This window comes from Epinephelus lanceolatus, chromosome 15, assembly GCF_041903045.1.
Source record: "Epinephelus lanceolatus isolate andai-2023 chromosome 15, ASM4190304v1, whole genome shotgun sequence".
Lineage (NCBI taxonomy): Eukaryota > Metazoa > Chordata > Actinopteri > Perciformes > Serranidae > Epinephelus > Epinephelus lanceolatus.
This window is the reverse complement of record NC_135748.1, coordinates 38,796,487-38,818,625: the sequence shown is the minus strand read 5'-3', so window position 1 is coordinate 38,818,625 and position 22,139 is coordinate 38,796,487. Positions and strand designations below refer to the sequence as shown.

Sequence of the window (22,139 nt, the reverse complement as noted above, 5' to 3'; positions counted from 1 at the left end):
ATAAAACTGATTCATTGTGTTTTCTTTATATTTTATTTTCACACTTTAACAAACATTCAAACTGTGCAAATGAATCAAATGAGTCAGATGAATTCTGTCAACACTGAAAAACTCAGAGGCCACAGAGGAACTCCAGCAGACATACTGGGAACTTATACTGACACAAACTGGGAACTTATACTGGGACAAACTGAGACCTTGTACTGGGGAATCTGCTGGATTCTACTGTTCTATAATTAGATCTGAACTATGAATCACTACAGTCACTTTAAATCATATCTCTTTTCTAAATTATTCTCTTCATCTTGGGCTTCATTCAGGTCTTCCTCAGGTTAAATTTTAGATCTGTGAATCAGGGTCTTGGTCGTCTGTGGTCTTGACTAGGTCCTAAGGTCGTCTCTGGTTTGTACTGAGTCTTACAGTTGTCTCTGGTTTGTAGTGGGTCTTACGGTCGTCTCTGGTTTGGACTGGGTCTTATGGTCTTCTCTGGTTTGGACACCGTCTTACAGTTGTCTCTGGTTTGGACTGGGTCTTACGGTCTTCTCTGGTTTGGACACTGTCTTACAGTTGTCTCTGGTTTGGACTGGGTATTACAGTCGTCCCTGGTTTGGACTGGGTCTTATGGTAGTCTCTGGTTTGGACTGGGTCTTACAATCGTCTCTGGTTTGGACTGAGTCTTATGGTAGTCTCTGGTTTGGACTGGGTCTTATGGTCATCTCTGGTTTGGACCCCTTCTTATAGTTGTCTCTGGTTTGGACTGGGTCTTATTGTCTCTGATATGAACTGGGTCTTACAATCGTCTCTAGTTTGGACTGGGTCTTATGGTAGTCCCTGGTTTGGACTGGGTCTTATGGTAGTCTCTGGTTTGGACTGGGACTTACAATCGTCTCTGGTTTGGAATGAGTTTTATGGTAGTCTCTGGTTTGGACTGGGTCTTATGGTCATCTCTGGTTTGGACTGGGTATTATGGTCATCTCTGGTTTGGACTGGGTATTACGGTCGTCCCTGGTTTGGACTGGGTCTTATGGTCATCTCTGGTTTGGACTGGGTATTATGGTCATCTCTGGTTTGGACTGGGTATTACGGTCGTCCCTGGTTTGGACTGGGTCTTATGGTTGTCCCAGGTTTAGTGTGGGTCTTTTGGTCTTCTCTGGCTTGTACTGGGTCGTATTGTCTTTTCTGGTTTGTACTAGGTCTTATGGTCATCCCTGGTTTGGACTGGGTACATTTTAATAAAAAATGTTTCTGCACTGGATCCTGCTGGTGTGTACTGGTTTTCTGAGCTCCTCTGTGGCTGCAGTGGATTTCCCAGCATGCCTTGGTAAACAGGTAATAAACAGGAAGTAAAGCTTGATGCACGGCATCAGTAATGAGCAGCAACAACGTCCTCGCTGCGGTGGCCATGTTGGCTCTGAGTGATATCACCATGTTGATGTCATGGCAACACTGATCCATTCACACATTCACGCACACACACACACAGCTCTGTAGTCCAGCAGCCAATCAGAAGAGGACCCGCCCTCTGGTCTCCGTAAAGTTCACTATGATTGGCTGCTTCCTCTCTGATTCTTCTTCTCTGCTGTCAGCATCGCTCTCAGATAGACAAGCCATCTCCATTGTGACTGATCCTTCCCATCATCCTTTGCTTTACTGGGCATGGACAGGTGAGCTGATCTCAGACCAGCAAGGTCAGAGGTCAGAGAGGTCGCAACGTCACGGGTCAGGAAGGTCAGAGGTATCCACGGTAACCTGCCGATCAAACCAGTCAACACAGAGATTAGTTTGTAAACCAGACATCCAGCTAGACCCTCTTTAACTAGTCCCTCTATAACTAATTCTTTTGTAACTACTCCCTCTAGAACTAGTCCTTCTGTAACTCGTCCTTCTGTAACTATGCCCTCTATAACTGGTCCTTTCTAGCTAAACCCTCCGTAACTTGTCCCTCTGTAACTAATCCTTGTATAACTAGCCCCTCTGTAATTAGCCTGCCGTAACTAGTCCTTCTGTAACTAGTCCAACTGCAACTAACCCCCCATAATTCGCCCCTTTGTAACTAATCCCTCTCTAACTACTCCCCCTGTTGCTAGTCCCTTTGTAACTAGTCCCCATATCTAGGTCTTCTTCCTCTCAAGTTTGAATGCACCAGTGAGCGCTACATTAGAAATAACTGTCTACCAAATGACTGTAATATGATGTAAAGCAGAGCAGCAGGAGGGACAGAAGGAGGAGAAGGAGGAGAAGCAGGAGTAGCAGGAGGTGTTGTGTGTCCTCACTTTGATGAAGATGGTGTCGTCTTTGATGTAGCTGCCGGTCTCCAGGACGCTCTGAGACACAAACAGAGGGCAGCCGGAGGCGATGTTCATCTCTGCTGCAGGACGCCTGAAGCTGCTGCTGTTTGGATCAGGCTTAAAGGCGTCCCCCAAGTGTTTCCTGGACGGTCCCTGGTCCATCAGCATCAGAGTCACCTGATGGATGAACAGACAGACAGGGAGACAGACGGGTCTGTCAGCATCAACAGAAACTTTAACCTGTTTGAATCCATGAGACTTCTGTTGGAGAACACCTGGTCAAAGTGCCAGTGAGCGGTCTGTACCTTCTGTTTGAAGGGCCAGGGCAGCAGTGCGTCGTACTCGCCCCTCATCACCACAAAAAACAGCGACAGATGCGTTCCCTTGCCCATGCCGTCTCCGTTCAGGTAGACGCGGGCGCACATTTTGTACCCGAAGTATCCGGTGTAAAATGGCTGCGAGTACAAGGACAGTGTCTTTGCAGCTACCGCTTCCTGTTTCCGTCTCTTGTAGTCACGAATCTTCCAGATCAGAGTCCCATTGTAGCTTGCTGTCTCCAGCACCTGGAAACGCAGGTCCATGTCGGCCAATCGGATCTCATGGACACTTAGCTGAGTCTCCAGGGAAGCTGTGGAGAGATGAATATTAGCAATGAGTTACAGATTAACTGTGTTTGAGTCCCCACACCTCTGCAACTAATTCTCTACAACTGGTTCCCAGTCCCGTTTCCTGTGTGTGTGTTCTGACCCAGAGTGTGTGTTGTGGACCCGGTCCCGCTGCGTCCCCCCTGTTCCAGAGCGTTCAGTCTCGTCCGGACGTTCTCCAGCGTTCCTCTCAGGTTCTCCACCTCATCTCTGAGCACGCGGAGAGAACGAAGTTCCAGCTCCACCTCCAGGAGCTTCTCTGAGTGCGAGCTCATTAGTTTCTGTGGTAAGAGAGAGATGATTGGCTGTCCGTGTTTAGAGGCGGGGCCTGTCAGTTTGACTGACAGACACAAGAGTAGTTGATGGGGTCTTTGGTGTCTTTGGTGTCTTTGGTACCAGTGGTGTCACAGTTTGAATTCCAGCCCATTTTAAAGTTCTGCCCTCACAGTGGCCATTGTTCCCACCATTAAAAACATAAACATTTATTTACAGCTGACAGGCTGGCTTTAGGGTCATATTAAGTATGGCCTTGTTTCAACCCAAAGGGACAACTATCCAAGAAACTGAAAGGTTCCTTCAGCCCATTCTGATCTGTGTTTCTACCGCGATCTAAAGACCCATGAAGATTCTGCAAATTGGTCCGCTGACATAAGAAAAAGCAACATGTCGGGATGAGGGCTGCTGGTGGTCACAGGGATGAACACTCTGCAGCCTGCAGTTTAATGTGACATGTATTTTATCTATGAAAAAAAAAAATCTAAGTCTGCCCCCCGACTAGGAATTTTCCTAGTAGACCAACAGTCGTCATTTAGGTCCATCAGTGGACTGGTCTCCTGCATGTTTCTGATATGAATGTAATGATTAAATGATATATTGGTGGTTTGAGTTGAAGGTGTGAGAAAGAATAGTATCAGTAACATTGTTAACACTGTGCTACATTACAGAGAAATACAAACCGTACTAATGAACCTTCATTAATATAGGCCTATATTTTATCTACAAGTGCACGTCACACTCTGAGCGAGCCGCCTGTTAATGACGCTGTGGGCTAATGGGCATGTAGCTGCTTCCATGTTTCAGATGATACGTCATGTTTGTAGTCGACCAATGAACATGAGTTTACATATCACCTTGGGTTCGTCCTTCACCTTCTCAAAATGATCCCACACTTTGGATTTCCTGCCCGACATGTTATTAACTAGCCTGCGGAATAACCGCAGGTACCAGCCCTGGAAATTAACCTGACTCCTGTCTGACTGCTGAGCGTGGACACTTCCTGTGTCTGTCCTTTCACATTAAATTCCCACATGGTCCAGTCATATAGGTTTGGATTTATTTTGACAAGGTGCAGCTCCTGATAAAGTTTAACTTTTGTTTTTTGCTTTGTTTTTGACTGTTTGGTCAACTGTTAGGGGGCAGCCCTAACAGTTGCACCTTAGGTTTATCACACTTTAACGGTTACAGCTGCAAGGTACTGATGCAAGCCGGATGTAATGAATGAAGTGCAGAGGTGGGAAATGAAACTAAGAGCACAGTAAATCATCTGTTGAGTTTTTTATGGTTATTTATTGTGCTTTAGAACGTAACCACCATGAAACAATCAGAAACTAACATTTAATTTATTTTATTTAAGGCTGTCTCACAGAACCACAGCACTGTTTCTCTCTCAGCTCCCTGGTGTGATCTTTCTCTGTATTTCTCTCTGTCTAAAAAGAGTCTGGAATCTGACAGCAAAGTCTAACTCTACATGTAATGCTATCAAACAGAGAGAAATGTTTCCCTCCTTGTTCTAAAAGCTCCTAAATTGATTCTAAAATACTTCTTTGTTACAGCAACACTGTGTGTGTTTGACCAATCAATGGCAGTTATCTCTGCCAACCCAACCCTGAAAGTTCCTGTACTTTCAGAAAGCCCCCAAAACTTCATTCAGACGCTGGTCACTGCAGTGAAAACACAATGAGTTCCTCAAAAGGTCCCTAGTTCCTGCGGAAAGTCCCTGAGGTTATAATGGGGCTAATGATGTACTGTACGCAGCACTGTATATAGTTCAGTGCTGTGTACAGTGCCACACTGTTGCACATCTTCTGTCAGTAAAAACTGAGTCAGGCCACAGATTTGGGTTTTTTGACTGATTTGCAACTTTTAGCAGTCACCTTAAATAAAACATTATGTCACTGTTTTGGAGCCGGTTACTCTCCTGTCACAAGTTTCTTTTACACTGCCTCCTCAAGGCGGGAATTTCACGCTGTTATGTCGTCTTGCCGGTTTTAATAAAAGGTACAATCACAGAATGGGGGGACAGAGTTGTCTCACCTTTAAGGCAGCATCAGAGGTAGTAACTAGGGCTGGGTGCTTTGGACAAAAATTCACATCTTGGTATTTGAAAATATACAGCTGCACAACGTAAATGAAAAATGATATAAAATAAATAGCAGGGCTGTACATTAATGTTTTGCATACAGCACTGGAGCTACAGAGGTTTAAAGGTTTGTAGCACAGGACACAAAACTATAACATGAGTATAAAAGTATCAAGCAGGCCTTAATCAGCTGGAGTTTGGAACAATTAGAAATCTCTGTGAGGGAGTTAAAAAGTCGTTTTTCCATCCACTGGCCTTTCAAATGAATCTAGTGCTGGAAAATGACTCAAATAGCTTTATTCATTTAGGCTTTCAATCTTAATTATGCACATCAACAGAGGCCGAGGGAGGAAAGGAGCAACACACACACTGATTTAGTGTAGCTTGTGCAATATACAGACCGATGTCACACTGAAGACTAATGAACAGACAGATTAAACAGAGGAGCAGATCTGTGTCTCTGAGTGTTGATGGAGCAATTGTGATTGAGTGAGGGGGCGGAGCTGTGAGGAGAGTGAGAGAGAGGAGCGTTGAACACTGGTATGTGTTACGTGGCGCAACTTGACCCTATATCGATATAAAAGGTGTTGTCTAAATCTACATCTTGCTTGAAAATATATCAATATATTGCATAGTCGTTATAGCATCCAGCCCTAGTTGCAACGGCAATAAAACAATGTCTATATAAACATGACAGCTGGCAGGTCCGGATCGGAACGGGATGAGATCTAAAAGTAGCAGTTAGCAGCTACCTCAAAGAAGAAGAACAAAGGCTGAAAATGTCAGCAAATCAGGAAACAATGGCAGCTCCTTACCCACCGAGCAGAGGACAAGATCAGCCGCCATATGACAGGGATGGTAAAAGATTGTTATCACCATGTTAATGCCGTTGTTATTGTTTTTACAGTGCTATTGACGAGTATGTTATATGTTGCACTCGAGATTGATGCTGTTGTGTTACATGTCATGCCTCTTTTGCTTCTGCAATGCCTGCATGCTGTCTAAAACAACACACTGAAGCAGCATGCTGTTGTTTGGTGCTGTGTAAAAAGGGCTTCAGTCTTTTTATCCGATCTACAAAGAAAAACACAACATTTCCATTTACTATCTATTGACTTCACTTTAAGGTTTAAACTGTGTGGGTTATTTTTCTCCACTTTAATCATGTTATGGAATTTTAACAGACTCTGAACCGACACAGTATATGAAGTGTGTAACGTAAATATACTGCAGTATTACCTGCATGGTGGCCAGTTTCTGCTCCATCTGTCGGTTCTTCTCTCTCAGCTCATCGTTCTGGTTCTCCAGTTCAGACAGTCGACTGCTGAGAGCAGGAAGCACCTTATACCTCTCCAACAGCTCACCTTTAATATCCTCCACCTGGAAATACACACAAACATCAGTCACACTGAACTCTTTGCTATGGTTACCTCAGGCTGGTTGCTATGGTTACCTTGTTCTCTAACGTGGAGTTTCTGCTGGCCATCATTCTCAGGTGTTCAGCTGCAAAGGTCGACTCATGTTGCCTCATGTCCTGGTTCAAACCCTGGAACACAAACACAGTAAAGATATGACCACATGGCGTGCAGAACACACTGGTTCATTCACACTGAGAGGAAGAGGCAGAAAGAGAAGAGGAGGAAGAGGAGTTACCTTGAAGGTGCAGCCGTAGCGGTGGAACTGACAGCTCACCTGAGCTTTGGGACAGTCATGTTGGTGACTGGACAGCTGAGACACAAAACAAATCAATCAGAATTATCAATTTTGGAGTCACACGGGTAAAACAGTGGCAGAGATACACACTGAACCAAAGCAGGAGATAAACAAGATCAGTACCTCACTGCGGGGAAGGGACGAGAAAGTGCAGTGGTTTGGACACGACACTGGGAACGCTGGACACACCGTCTCTTTGTGTTTCTGAAAACAGACAGAAAACTTCAGAATCAGAACAACAGCTTCATCTGTCAGACAGAAACAAACCAACAGCAGTCAAAGAACCACAGGAATGCTCAGCTTCCTGTTCTCAGGTCAGTTTGTCGAGTCCATTTATATCGATTCAATCACAGACCAGTCCACTCTGAAGATACAGGAAGTCAGAAGAGGAGTCCATATGAAGGTCCTGACACACCGAGCCAACAGTCGGCTGTCAGTCAATGTTGGGCCGTCGGTAAGCGTCCGTAACTCTAGTTGGTGCGGTGTGTGAATTGAGAACGGCGATGCTGAATGAAATCACTCTGATTTGCAGTTCAGCTCAGCACAAGAGAAGATAAATGGAAGTGAGGAAAGTAAACAAACACGCAGGAGCAGAGCGTAGGTACTGGTTGGCCATCGGCTCTAGTCTTTGTGGTGTATTCCTGCGCAACTTTTTGGTCAAGACACAGCACAGGGCCTTTGTCACCACTAGTTCTGTAGGTCAGTCAGCAGTGATGTCATAAGCTACCCGCAGGTCAGTCAGCAGTGATGTCATGAGTTACCTGCAGGTCAGTCAGAGGCATCTTGGTCATGCAGAACTCGCAGCTGGTCTCTCTGTGTTTACATTTCCAGCTCAGGTGGTCGGGAATCTCTTTCCTCATCATTCGCTCTTTACATTTCCCCAATGGACAGGGAACTTCGTAGAACGGACACACATTCAAGTGGTCCTACAGACAGACAAGTGAGAGACAGACAGAATGAGTGAGTTGTCCTGCTAAAACCAGGTCATCATCTTTGCGTGGACACCAGGGTGTACACATGCAGGATTTATACAGCCAGTGAGCAGGATTCTCTGTATGAACATGTTGTTTTTCTCACAGGTATCTGCTGCAGACTCATCTGCTCCTGACAGCCGTTAGCTTCACTACGACAGTAAACCTTTAGTGCCATGATCTCCCGATGGCAACAAACGTCTCGGAAGATCTGAAACATAAACACAAGAGCTTCAGTAACTGATCAAAAATCAAACAATAATTAATACCAACTTTATCTCTGTTGTGATGTCCTGCGTTCCTACCTTGTCTTTGAACAAAGGCTCCATGTCAGCTGGACATACCGGGTTTGGGTGACTGCAGGAGGACAGAGGACATAAAGTTACTGATTTAACTGAAGACAGATAGGGACAACCTGCATCTGTTACATGACCTTTTTTTGGCAGATGCCTTTGTTCAAAACATTTACAGTGAGTGCATTCAAATCACGTCAGGGCTCGATATCATCCAAAACTGGGAGTGTGTACCTTGTAAACAAGCAACTGAATGCTCACATTCGGTGCCGCAGTACAAGTCCTTAGAGATGAGAGAGATTTGGCTGTCTTCTCTTAAATGAGACATTAAGTGTTATCAAGGGTTACTGAGGTGTGAAAAGGTTGTGGCAGTTAAAGTTGTGCCGTGACTCTGCTGCTCTCCACCACTGTGGTGCCACAACAAAGAAGAGTCTGATGGAGATGAGCGACCACAGGCTCCTCTGAGTGATGGGACAACAACACGTCCAGAGACCAGGGTGGACGATCTGAGAAGGGCTTGGAGGTAAGACAGAGAAGTTCCCTTCACTTCCTGTACTACAGGTTTGAATGGGATGCAAGCAGCAACAAGGAGCCAGCGTAGTGATGTAGTGAACAGAGAAGAGGAGTGGTGTGGGAAGGTTGAATACTCCGCAGGCAGCAGAGAAGGACTCCAGCAAGAGTCAAGACATGACAACACCTGGATGAGCACCTGGGTCGCCTCCTTGGTGAGGAGGGGGTTAAACTCCCTGATGTTGTAAAGGAGGAAATGACAGGAGCTACTGCTGCCATATTTGCAGAGAATGACTGGTGTTGTCAGGGTGATGGACAGGTCTCTGTGAGGGGACCCTTTCTATCTGACAAACACAACCTCAGTCTCGTCCAGGTTGAGCTTTAGGTGGTGCCTCAGCCAGGTGAGCAGCAATGCCTCCACCTGAGTGTCAGATGGGAGGAGTGACAAGAATAGCTGGGTGTCATCAGCGTAGAGGTGGTAGGTGAAGCCATGAGAGTGTGACAGCACAGAGTGTCCCTGTGTAGAAGAAGAAGAGCAGAGGGACCAGGACGGAGCTTTGTGGAACTCCTTTTACAGGTAGGACGTGGAGCATGTCACCTGGTGGGAGCAACCTGTCAGGTAAGATGCAAAAAGAGAGCATGCTGAGCCCAGTCCTTTAAGGGTGGAGAGGAGGATGTGGTGGTGGAGGACAGAGGAGAGCAGCATGGTGCTCCTCTATTTTTGAAGCTGAAAGGTTACATGGCACACACACCTGAAAATCACTTCCTGTCTAACTGTCTCTTTCTCTCCTTGTCTTACACTTTATCTCTCTGTCTCTCACCTGAGGATGTCCTTGATGCAGCTCTGACAGAAGCGGTGTCCACACTCAGTCTGGCGGGGCTGACACAGGACCAGCCTGCAGGCCTCGCAGCAGTATTTGGCTTCTGGAGTTTCTACAAAGTGATCTCTGAATCCTCCGTGAAGAGGCAGGAAACCTGCAGGGACACCTAAACACAGAGACACACATGAAATCAGGATCCTGAACACAGACACACCTGAGCTCAGGACACTAAGCCAATCACAGCGCAGGGCTGGGACCAGCTGATGGTGTGGGTGTTTCAAGTGCTTACCTTGTGAAGCAGTGGGGTCGCTGGGAGGCCAGGGATTGGCTTGGCGGTGAGAGGGCTGAGGGATGGGCGGGACCACCGATAGGGGCGTGGTCAGGGAGGGCGCCACCTGCTGGAGGGGAATCTGCACCTCCCTCCCGTCAGCACTCCTCCCCGCTGACATGACCTGAGGAGGAAGGAGGGGAGAGTTAATGTGGATGTCTGCACATGCTCAGTGGAGTCCTGCAGAGGGGCATGGCCTATGGCTGATACAAAGGCCAGGTCACATGTTAAACTATAATTTAAACAGAAATCACAAATCACCTTTAACCTTTTGGATATAATATGCCATCACTTTATCATTATACCCCATTAAACATTTGTGTTAAGTTTTGTCAGGATTACCGTATGAATTCTTGAGTTATGGCCAAAAAAAACTTTGTGAGGTTGCACTGACCATGACCTTTGTTCACATAATTCTGATCAGTTTATTGTTCAGTCCAAGTGGACGTTTGTGCCAAATTTAAAGACATTTCCTTAAGGTGCTTTTGAGACAGTGCGTTCATGAGAATGAGACAGATGCAAGGTCACAGTGACCATAAAAAGTGAAGTGAGCTTTAATATTGTATGAAAAATCGAAAGGAGTTGAAGTGTTTGGTGACATTTTGAATTGTACTTTCACTTCAACTGACATTTCAGCACTTCACCTTCAGCAATGACTCCCATTCAAGTAGAAAAGGTCAACACAATTAAAATTGCCCTTGAGGTTATGGCACTGAAGGCAGCTGAATTGCAAGTTCAAGTAAAAAGGTTCATGGAATCAAAACTAACTCAAAGTGTTCATGAGTCAGTGTAGGTGATGGCACTGTAGGCAGTTGAAGTGTCGGAAAGGATTAAAAGTGTGACAGACAAACTACTTTTTGACTGACTCATGAACAATTTGGGTCAATTTCAAATTCAAGTTCAAGTAGAAAAGATCCACTGAATCACAACTGACCCAAAATGTTCACGAGTCAGAGGAGGTGATGGCACTGAAGGCAGCTGAAGTGTGAGTGAAGGTCAAAGTGCTGAAAGGAGTGAAAGTGTGAAAAAGAGCTGAAAGAACCTGAAAAGTCAGGTGAAATGCAAGTGCTTTAAAGTGTCAGTTGTTAGCACTGAAGGTAAGCAGTTAAAGGAGTTAAAGCGTTGACTTTGTATTTCAGGTGGTTGCTGCAGTGATGTCACTGTTTAGCACCATACACACTTGTCGTACCCTGAAAATGTCAATAAAAAGCATTAAACTGACACACTTCAAAAACTGCAAAATATTTTTAAAAAGCAGACTGGAAATTATTAATTCAGGAGCTTCATTTAAAGTTTGAATCACATCTGTGGCTGAAGGTTTGCTGAAGAAAATGAAGTTTGAAGTTTAAATTCTGCCCGTTGACCTCCACTAAAAAAAAACAGTTCAATGAAACCTTAAATAAAGCAGCTGCACATTTTCAAACATGACTCAGTTTCAACCTGACAGGATGCTGACGGGCACAAATCAGCCAGAAGAACAAAACCGACATGAGCATATGAAGAGATGTGACCTCTGATTTTTCCTCTGACCTCAGAATCAGCTGTTCACCACACACACACACACACACACACACACACAGACACACACCACACACACACACAGACACACAGACACACACACACACACACACACACACACACACACACACACACACGCATCACTTCCTGTCATGCTTCAGCTGTGGGGATGCTAGGGGCTTTTCCACTGACTGCATCATTAACACACATACACACACACACACACACACACACACACACACAAACTTCCCGTGTGTGACATCATCACAGACTGAAAAACTGAATGATTTCCTGACCAAACTTCAAAATAAAAGACCTGAATGTGCTGATAAAGAAGCAGTTTGGGGAAGAAACCACCATTCAAACCACCATGCATGTGTGTGTGTGTGTGTGTGTGTGTGTGTGTGGCGTTGGAGACGACTGCCGTGTCTCAAGCTCCTCAACTATGTGTTGTTGTTTTTTTTTCTGCTTTATGATCAACAACCAGTGGAGCTCAGATTCTTCGTCCTAATCTGGAGCATCTTATTATCAGATTTTGTCCTCATTGTCTCCAGTCTCCAGTTTACATCATGTTCTCACGGCAGTGTCCATCCCATCACACGCCGCACTGCCTGAGCACTGGACGAGCTGTATAGACTCATCGACAGCAGAGACCTGACACACGGCAGCTGCTTTTAAACAACACCAACCTGAGGAAAGTCCTCCTGCAATATCACCAAGACTTCAGCCATGCAACGCCTGGAGGTCACACATTCAATGAGTTTAAACTCTCTGGGTCGGACATAAGACCCGCCCTCACCTGCCCTTCAACAAATCACATCACTCCTCATTTCTGCCTCTGCATGCCTATAGGCAGAGACTCAAATGTGACTCACTGGTGACACGGATCATTCAGCACCAGTCCAACCAGTCAGACTCTACATCAGTTAGTCAAAGCCCTCATCACCTCCTCCTCCTCCCTGACTCACTCATCACAGTGTTTTCCACAGAAACAGGTTCTCTGAGAGGCGGGTTGGAGACCTGAGGAACAAACTGATCATCACTCAAGACTTCCTTTGATCAGTTTGTGGTTGAATCTATCAGAACTGATCAATAGATTAGATGGGAAAGCAAACTCCTGTAGAAACTACCTGCACAATAGTAGATATTTTTACAGCGTAGTAAATATTTTTATAATGTAGTAAATATTTTTATTATGAAGTAAATATTTTGAGAATGTCATAAATATTGTTTAAGTGTAGAAAATATTTGTACACTGTAGTAACCATCTTTATAGTGTAGAAAATCTTCTTATAACGTAGTAAATATTTTATAGTGTAGTAAATATCTGTGCAGTACAGTACATATCTGTACACCGTGGTAAATATCTGCACAGAGTCCTAACAGTAAACGCTGGTGTCACGCTGAGTGAAATCCTGACTGAGCAGCAGAAACAGAAACTGGGATGTTTCGGTTGACAGCAGCAGAGGGGGGTTTCCTCAGCACACCACAGCTGCTACACTTCATACACAGCCAGGGAGAAAACATTTTCCAAATGAGCTTTAAATGTTGGGATCTGTGTTCAGTGAGACACTCACACCAGCAGAGGGCGCTGTGATTCGCTGACTAACGAACTAACTGGAATGAAATCAGCTTCTCAGCACTGAGGTCTCATTTCACCTATTCGGGTAACCAATCAAAAATCAGCTGCCCATAACTCAGACACATTAAGCACCAGTTACCAGACGGAGACGGGAAACACGGGGAACCAGTACAGCACCAGTACTCGTGCCGCGTGGAAAAACCCTGCAAGTCCACTGCACTTCTGCTTTGTTTCTTCAGTCAGAGCGAAACTTCACCTGAAGCTGCTTTCACTTCAGCTTCGGCATCAAACATGTGAATGTATCAGAATCTGACTGGACTCTGATTCATTCCTCTGCAGTCTCAATTAAACTCCTCAAAACCTTTTTGTCCCTCCAACAGACCCGTAGCTCACACTGAACACAGTTCGGCTACATTCGGACAAAAGCTGATTTTTATGTGACTCAGGTCTGTTCTTTTAATAACAGTGTGAACAGGTTACATCACATGAATCTGATCGTTTACATCCTGATTTCAGTCACTTCCATATAAGCTCCTAAATCACGCACAGCCACCTCAGTCTTAACAGTCATATCGGGGGTCACGCCACTTTCACGTCTCACAGGTGGCTCGCCTGCAGCGTAAATTATAAACCAGCCTTTAACTGAGGCTCTTGCTGAGAGTCGTGCTAGATGGAGTTTCACCACTCCTGGCTGCGACTCCATCCACACACACCTCCACACAATTTAACACAAGTCTCTCTTTCTCCTCATCCTCATGGTCACTGGCTTCCCCTGCATATCAGCTTAGAAATGACACAATAAACCCACATCTCATTGGCCTTCATGTTTAGTTCTGTACTACAGCGTGCTGTGCGGGACATATTTGTTACTGTTCTTTTGCAGGTCAGTTCAGGATCGTGACCAGTTCACACTGGAATCTGATATTGGCTATCATCCATCCATTTTTATGCTCTTATCTGGGGCCAGGGCAGCAGGCTGAGCAAGGTACTCCAGACGTTCCTCTCCTAAGCATCCTTCTCCAGCTCCTTTCACTTTACCCATCAAACGACCATTTGTATAAGGGTGCTTTCAGACTTAGAGTTGTCTTGCTTTGGTCTGAATCAGGGACTGTTTTTGTCACAAAGTTATATAATTGCCTAGAGTTGGTTCGTGTTCTCACGGCAGCATTTACAAGCGGACCAGATCAAATGCCTTGTGTGAGAATGCTGCTCTTGATTGGTCAGAATTTCCATGTGGGAAAAATCCAGGAAGTAAAGCAAACGTTGAAGAAGAGTACACTTGCAAGATAAATGTGACACTTTCTAATGTCACAATGGAGGGACAACTACGCAGGTTGATTTTAGCGCTGCTCATCGTGGACTATATTGCTGTCATTGTTCATTTTAGTCAAACCATACAGTTTGAAAACGAGGCGCGGCTCCAACTAGAAAACAATGTTTTGATGCATTGGATGTGCTGAATGTGCATATTAAGGCAGTACAGGAGGAGGTGCACATTAATAATCCTCCAGGACTGTAACATGCTCATGTTTAACCCAAACAATGTGTCATGTGACTGCAGTTGCTTCACATCCAGGTCGGGACACCTTCTCACCACAAACCAACCGCACCAGAGTTCCTTTGGAACCGGGCCGAGACCACCTCTTCAAGAAGGTCTCAGTCTGGTTGTTTTGGTGCACACCTGAGTGTGATTGCAGTGTTCACACCTGCCCAAACGAACCACACTGAGGGGGCAAATGAACTTGGGTTTGATGGAACATAACCACACAAAGCAGGTGTGAAAGCACCCTTAGAAAGCAACTCTCTCCCAACCTGGAGGGGGCAATCCACCATTTTCCAACAGAGAACCACAACCTCAGATTTGGTGGTGCTGACTCTAATCCCAACCGCTTCACACTCAGCTGCTAACCACCCCAGTGCCTGCTGGAGGGCACAGTGGGATAAAGCCAACAGAACTACATCGTCTGCAAAGAGCAGAGACTTTCTGAGGTCCCAAAACTGGACACTCTGATCCTCCCGCTGCGCCTTGAGATCCTGTCCACAAATACCACAACCACAACTACTGCGACTAGAGTTTACATGTTCTCCCCGTGTCAGCGTGGGTTTTCTGTGGGTTCTCTGACTTCCTCCCACAGTCCAAAGACATGCAATTTATGATTTACTGATGAATTTAAATTGTCCGTAGGTGTGAATGTGAGTGTGAATGGTTGTCTGTCTCTATGTGTCAGCCCTGTGATAGTCTGGCGACCTGTACAGGGTGTACCCTGCCTCTCGCCCACAACCCTTAACAGGATAAGCGATTACGGAAAATGAATGTTAGTTAGTTAATTAGATTTGATATGGACATCAGCGTAGCATTAAAACTGTACATGTCTGTACCAGGAGCAGATGCACAGAGATCAGTTTTTCCACGAGATGCTTTCTAAACGACAAAAAAGAAAAGGAAAACACAGAATACAGGTGAGTCTACAGCAGTATCAGATGTGAGAACTGAGTTGGTTCTCTTTTAGCCGTAATTTAATCCCCCAATTAAAACAGTGAGTATATTTACATGCACAAAATAGTCCAGTTTTAAGATGTTTACATGGCTAATGAAAATATATATTCCGTTCACATACAGCTGTGCATATTCCAATTACAATGTCGTTTGTCACATCAAAAATAGAAAAGTGGAACTGCTTGTCATTTTCCCTCTTTGCATGAAAATAGGATTTTTCCAAAGTTTCCTAACAATGGCGGCGGACTTGTTCGACCATGCGAACACAGCCTCCCTCTTTCCTTTCTTCAACCACCTTCTTAAAAAGGCCGGTGTTGCGATATTTCAGCACACCCAAAAACCTGTTGGTGTCCAAGCCTTTCATAATGTTTAAAGTCAGCGTGTGTCTTCATCAGACCAGAAGTGTGAGCTTTTTTACACCATCACTGCAAACTATTGGCGAGTTGGTTTGTGTACAACGTATCCATGACAACCCACAGAGTCAACTGCTAACAGGCAAGGGGCCGTGTGTCTCAAACTGCAGTAAAAAAACAGTTCAGACACATATTCTGAATGCGTTGTATACCTGTACAAAGAATAAAGCCAGAATAACACCAACACATCCCACATGAAAAAGGGCTAACTCGGAAAATCCAGACGGAATATGCTCTTTACACAACCAGCATCAAATTCAGAATACTGTAATGATGTAAAACTTCAATTAAAGGCCCAGTCCCTTTTACTGGCCTGGTGTGGCTACACATTTTCACAAATAAAGGCCTGTCTCAATTAGACACCTGGTCTGGTTGCCAAGCAGTTAATTTTTAAAGTTCTTCAGATGTATAAAACCAGGTGGTTGGCTACCTCAAATTATGTGTCCATTCCTCCATCACCCTCTAAGTTATTCATATTCCTTAAGTCTGTATGGGTCCTCAGATCCAAAGAATCAAAGGGGTTTTTCATAGAAATGAAACCAAGTTGCGTCCGTACGCCGCGTGTCGTAATTCTCGAGAGCCATGACTCACTCTCTGTCTGATGTGCTGTCTGTCAGAGCGAGATCAAATGACTGATTCATAATTTATACATTACCTGAAACCTAACTTTTTAACAAGTAATATTCATACTGGTTCAGATAAATAATTTGATTATATTTTCTGATGTTTGCTCATTAACTGTTTTGTGTGAAAGGCCTCTCCCAAATATAGGTCTGTTGATTGCAGTGATTTAAGCAAATGATAGCCCGGGCTACTAATTGAAAAGTTTTATGGTATTCTGAATAACAGTGGAATATTAGTGTGCATGTGACCGTACCCATTGTGTTGCCTATCCCTGCCTCTTTAACAGAGAAGACTGAATGTCCAAATTAAGTTTTGTGTGTAGTACTGTGACAGTTTGTCAACTTGACGGGAGAAGACGCATAAAGGCATTTAAAAATAAGGTCGAAAAACCTCTGAGGCTTTCAGAGCTGAACACATCGTTTTGTTCTACAGTGATCTGATGAATTTATACATTCTTTATCTAATAATCTACAAAAATAATTAACATTGTTATTGATATAAAGCTTAATTTGGCATCAACTATAAACCCTGCTTTTGACATGCTTAATAGAATTCAAAATAAAACGTGTCATTAAAGGACGAACATCCTCAAATCTCCATCTCAACATTATTCATAATCATCAGTTCACCTACTGACATACACAGTATTTACACACACACACACACACACACACATATATAAGCTGTATGTATGAGTGAACTGATAACACAGAGTAAGTGTGAGTGCTCCTCTATAACCTGACCAGAGAGAAACAACAGCCTGAAACATCAGTTCCTACTGAAACAGAAACAGACTGAGCGTTAGCAGCTGATCCATCAGATCAGGAACCAGTTGGACAAAACACCTGAAAGGGGCAGTTCAGATTTTTTCAAGTGGGGTTGTATGAGGAATTTATGCATATTATCTGCAGTAGATGATGTGATGGTGGTCAACACACCGTCATTTTGGAGAAGCAGGCAAACAAAACTGATCCAGGCAGCGGTAGCCCAGCAGCTCCTGTGTTCAACTCTGTTAAATCATTGTTTTTCTCAATGGAGTCTGGCTTTAGAGAAAGTGAAATAGCTTCAGTTCCATGACTGACATTGCTGTCTGGTGTTAAAGTAAGCAGTGAAATACTCCCAATACAGCACACACTGAAACTGATATTGATTTTTTATGTGGCTAAAATATGCTTTATTTCTGACCCCGTCCACAGCAGTACATTGCTCAGCTTCTGTGTCAGACTCCAGCCTGCTTCTCCAGACTGGAGGTGTCCCGACTGTCATTTACTGTAGGTATTATCTTGACTATAAGTACCTCACACAACCCCACCAGGGTTGCAGCGATATACCGGTTTCAAGGTATACTGTGATGTAGAAGTTGACGGTTATCATACATTTTCTTATCATGATACTGAAAAAAATGCAACTAGACGTTGGATCTCTCTTTGCATGAAGTTATTTTCTAAGGAGAGACTTTTTACACAAACGTCCATTGACAAAATGTTTTCAAGTTTCAGTTATAGTCATAAACTGTTTGTTCAACAAACAATAACCCTCCTGTTTTCACTCCTTTAAGGCTCATTTTGACTGATGATAAGATAAATTATTTAATACTGTGATACTGTGACACCACAATATTTTCTAAGATGGTTATCGTACCGTGAAAGTCTCAAACCGTTGCAGCCCTAAAGCCCTCTTCAAAAAATCCGAACTATACCGTCAAGTTTTCGGTCAAATTTACAGTTTCCATTGAGACTGTTTGTTTGCTTGCACTCAGGCTTGTGATACCTGTCATCGCCTCACAAAGTTGGGCTACAGATAGCAAAATATGGCAGAAGATAAGAAGAAAATAAAAGCAAATTGTTCAGAGTGGGAAAAGATTAAACTTCTGGAGGGATACAATGAAGGAAAGCACAAACTTGGCTTGATCTGCAAATATCAGAAAACAGTGAATGTGGGAGGAAACTGCGACAAAAATTAATTGAAGTCACGTCCATAGCGTAAAATCAAAAGTGCAAGTAAGACTGTGGAACACACACTTCTCAGGATGAGCTTATGGTCTTCATTAATTGACATAAACTCGGCCGTGTTGCTGCCAAGATAGAGTCAGAGGTAGCAAAGGTTTTTTTCTTGACTTTGGTTGCTAAGGTCTTTGTGCAATGGTTTAAGGATTCCTTAAGTATGAGGGGTGATTTATGCTCAGCGTTAAATACAGAGACGGACGAAGCCTATTGTTTGTACTCTGCGTTCACTTTGTCTGTATTTGTGCACGTTTTCTAAAAGCTTACGGATACAGACTGGTGCTGCACCCCGTCTTGTACGGATCTCTATCACCCTGTTTGTATTGTGTTTTTATTTTTGTTTGTCAAGACTGAACGTCTCATTTGATGTGTAGAACTGTCGTCTACCAACCTAAACAAAATCAATAAAGATTTGAATTATAAAAAAGAAAGACATAGCGTTTCAGACACACTGTAGCCCCTTTTACACTGCCAGATTTTCGGCGAATGTTGGCCCGTTTTGCCGGCAAGATGCTAGTGTTTAGACACACGGAGCCGGATTGGTGAGTTGATCCGAGGTGCCCAATTTTCTGCCTCGTAGGGTAGACATATTGGTGGAACCTTTTTGGTTTAAACAGACCGAAGCGGCCTTCTGCAACAGGAGGGGCTGTTGAAGACTTGTGGGAGGAGCTGTTGATGACGCCGCATGTGCGACCCACTGGTGGTGGACAAACAGGAAACAGCTGATAGCAGGAATTAGCGAGCAGCTAGTAGCAAGAGAGAAACACAAACCTGACTGACATTGTAAAGATGAGCAACTGGGGAGACAAGGAATTGTGCGCCCTCCTTGTCCTCGCAAACGAAGAGGCCATTAACCGTCAGATGACGGGGACGGTGAAGAACGGGCCGACTTATGAGAGAATCACCGCTACACGTTTTGTTACTTGCTCACGCCCTCCATTGCCCCGAAAAAGGCGCATTCTGTATAAACAAAAATAGGTAGGCGGCATTTTGCCGCATTCTTCAATTTTGTTTTTATACTGCCAATGCTGAAAAAAGACTGACTGGGCTTTCCTGCAAATTTGCACAATTCCTGTCTAAAAAGGGCTCGTGATCCCAGGTATATTCAGGTGCACAGTACGAGCAAAATAATGTGTTTTTTGAACATTAAATCGTGTAAACATGTTCTAGTAGAAATCCAAAACACAAGTTTGAACCTGGATATGAGCATGATACGGGACCTTTAAGTCAGACTTTAAAGAAGATCTTAACTTTGAGTGTTCTGTGCAGCAAATATATACAAGTAAAGATATTATTAGTAAGTATACAAATGCAATGTAAAGATAATTAGTGTATTAACAAAACGGATACAGACGCTGTTCTCTTTTAGAGTTTATAAAGATAAGAAAAAATATATATTTTTACCCTTCCACAACATCAGCGAGCGTTTCTTAGCTGACACAAGGAAACGCTCGCTGATGTTGTGGAAGGGTAAAAATATATATTTTTTCTTATCTTTATAAACTCTAAAAGAGAACAGCGTCTGTATCCGTTTTGTTAATACACTAATTATCTTTACATTGCATTTGTATACTTACTAATAATATCTTTACTTGTATATATTTGCTCATGATCTGTGCACAATGACACCACACTCAATAAAATGCTTTAACTGAAAATAAAGCAGCATCACAGGAGCTGACAGACTGACGCCATGTTCAGTAATAATGGACTCTGGTGCTGTACAGAGGTACGATGTGCAGTGCCTCCATGTTCTGATACTCCACCCTGAGCTCCACCTCGACCAGCTACGACCTCACAGCTGATATCACAATAATCCCTTCAGCACTGGGCCTCTGGTTTCTGTTTCAGTAACTGAATCTGTGTGAGGACGGCATTGTTTTACACTGACGACACTGTCTGATGATTTACAGAACAAAAGATTAAAATACATCAATAAAACAAATTGTGAAAATAATGCAAACCATTTTTAGATTTTAAAATCAGCTAAATTTGATCGATCGAGTAAAATTTTATACAAACAGCCGACTGAAAAAACCTAATATATGATGGTATCATTTCCCTTTTGGAGGAAATAATATTAAAAATGAGTTATAAGTGATTGGTTGAGCAACAGAACAGAAACAGCTCCAGTTTTGATTCAGTTAACTGAATATTAATGTCATTAATTTAAATTATAATGACAGTGTTGAGGGTTATTAACATAAATACTGTATAAGGTAAAAGACATTTGGTCCCACAGTGAGAGGCAGATTAATAATCAATACATCATTCAGAAAAATAATGATAATACTAAAATGACTGTGACGTGTTTGAGGTTGAGGCTGAGTGAATAATTCCACCTTTAATCATCAGTTTGATTGTTCAGGTCTGACTGTAGGCTCTCTACAAACGCAGCTATCGATTATTTCTGATCAGTTTGGCTGAGTAATGCTAACAGACTGTTAGCTTCTTTAGCTTCTTGTTGCTGTTTGTTCAATAAAGATCATTTTAAATCACACACACACACACACACACGGAGCTAGCTGTAGCATCTGTTGTGTTCTGAAGCTAACACACACACACACACACACGCACGCACACACACACACACACACACACACACACACACACACACACACACACACAGCTAACATGTTGTCCGCCTCTAGCAGCAGCTGTCGGGTTCTACTGAGGTTCTACTGAGGTTCTACTGTCTCCGGGACTCACATGAATCTCCTTCGCAGGCCACAGCTCAGCTCAGCAGCTCCGAGGCTCGGCGGTCTCTGTCCGGGATTCAAACCGTCAACCTGCCGCTGCCGCTGCCTCTGAGCCTCCGGGCCTCAGGCGGACTCCTCATGGTCCGGGTTCGGGTTCAGGGTTCTGCGGGCTCTCCGGGTTCTGTCGGTCCTGGGTGCGCGAGCGAGAGAAGTCACTGGGATCCAGTTCAGAGATCCAACGGGGAGGACTGGGCTGATCACACTGGAAACCCCCTCTACTGCTTCCGCCCAGGAAATCCCCCAGCTGCCCGGAGAGAGACAGCCGGCCACCGGGGGGCGCTGTGTGCTGAGAGCCGGCCACCAGAGGGCGCTGTTTGACACATACTCCATTTAACCTGTATCAGAATCATGTTTGTAGGCCAACACCACAAACAATGATTCTCATTTATTTATTTTTATTTTTTATTAGCGGCCGAGCAGCTAAGCTGCCAGGACACTATTGTAATCCTAGGTATTCTTCTTCTTTCTTCTATCTTCTTCCGAGGAAATCATACTTCCCATGGGTGAAAACTCACCAAACTTTGCACAAAGGTCCAGTCTCATGCCAGATATCTTCAGCTGTAAACTCAAGCCAATAGTCCTGATGGTGGCGCTACAGCAAGCGTCTAAAGTTCAAAACTTTGAAAATTCATAACAAATCAAACATACGTGCTACAACTTCACAACTTTCATCAAACTGTAGCCCCAATACTGAAGAAACTTTTGTACATTTAACCTATTAAAAATTATGAAGTCCATCACTCTGTTTTTTTTTCAAAAACTGTAAAACTTCTTAAACCTATCTCCTCCCACAATTTTTGCTCAATTGACACCAAA

The 22,139-nt window shown here is 43.9% G+C and overlaps 1 protein-coding gene across 1 annotated transcript; it reads right to left on the bottom strand.

The window, feature by feature from the left end:
* Nucleotides 1-10: 10 nt before the first annotated feature.
* On the bottom strand, nt 11-21,594 carry traf3 (TNF receptor-associated factor 3). The gene is made up of 14 exons (XM_033643050.2): nt 21,274-21,594; nt 9,889-10,051; nt 9,600-9,765; nt 8,281-8,332; nt 8,082-8,186; nt 7,766-7,930; nt 7,128-7,208; nt 6,945-7,019; nt 6,745-6,837; nt 6,531-6,671; nt 3,036-3,213; nt 2,594-2,916; nt 2,274-2,465; nt 11-1,749 (listed from the first exon to the last, which is right to left on the bottom strand). The coding sequence occupies exons 2-14, from the start codon at nt 10,046-10,048 to the stop codon at nt 1,714-1,716; spliced, it is 1,767 nt and encodes a 588-aa protein (XP_033498941.1). The 5' UTR covers nt 10,049-10,051; nt 21,274-21,594; the 3' UTR covers nt 11-1,713.
* Nucleotides 21,595-22,139: the final 545 nt, after the last annotated feature.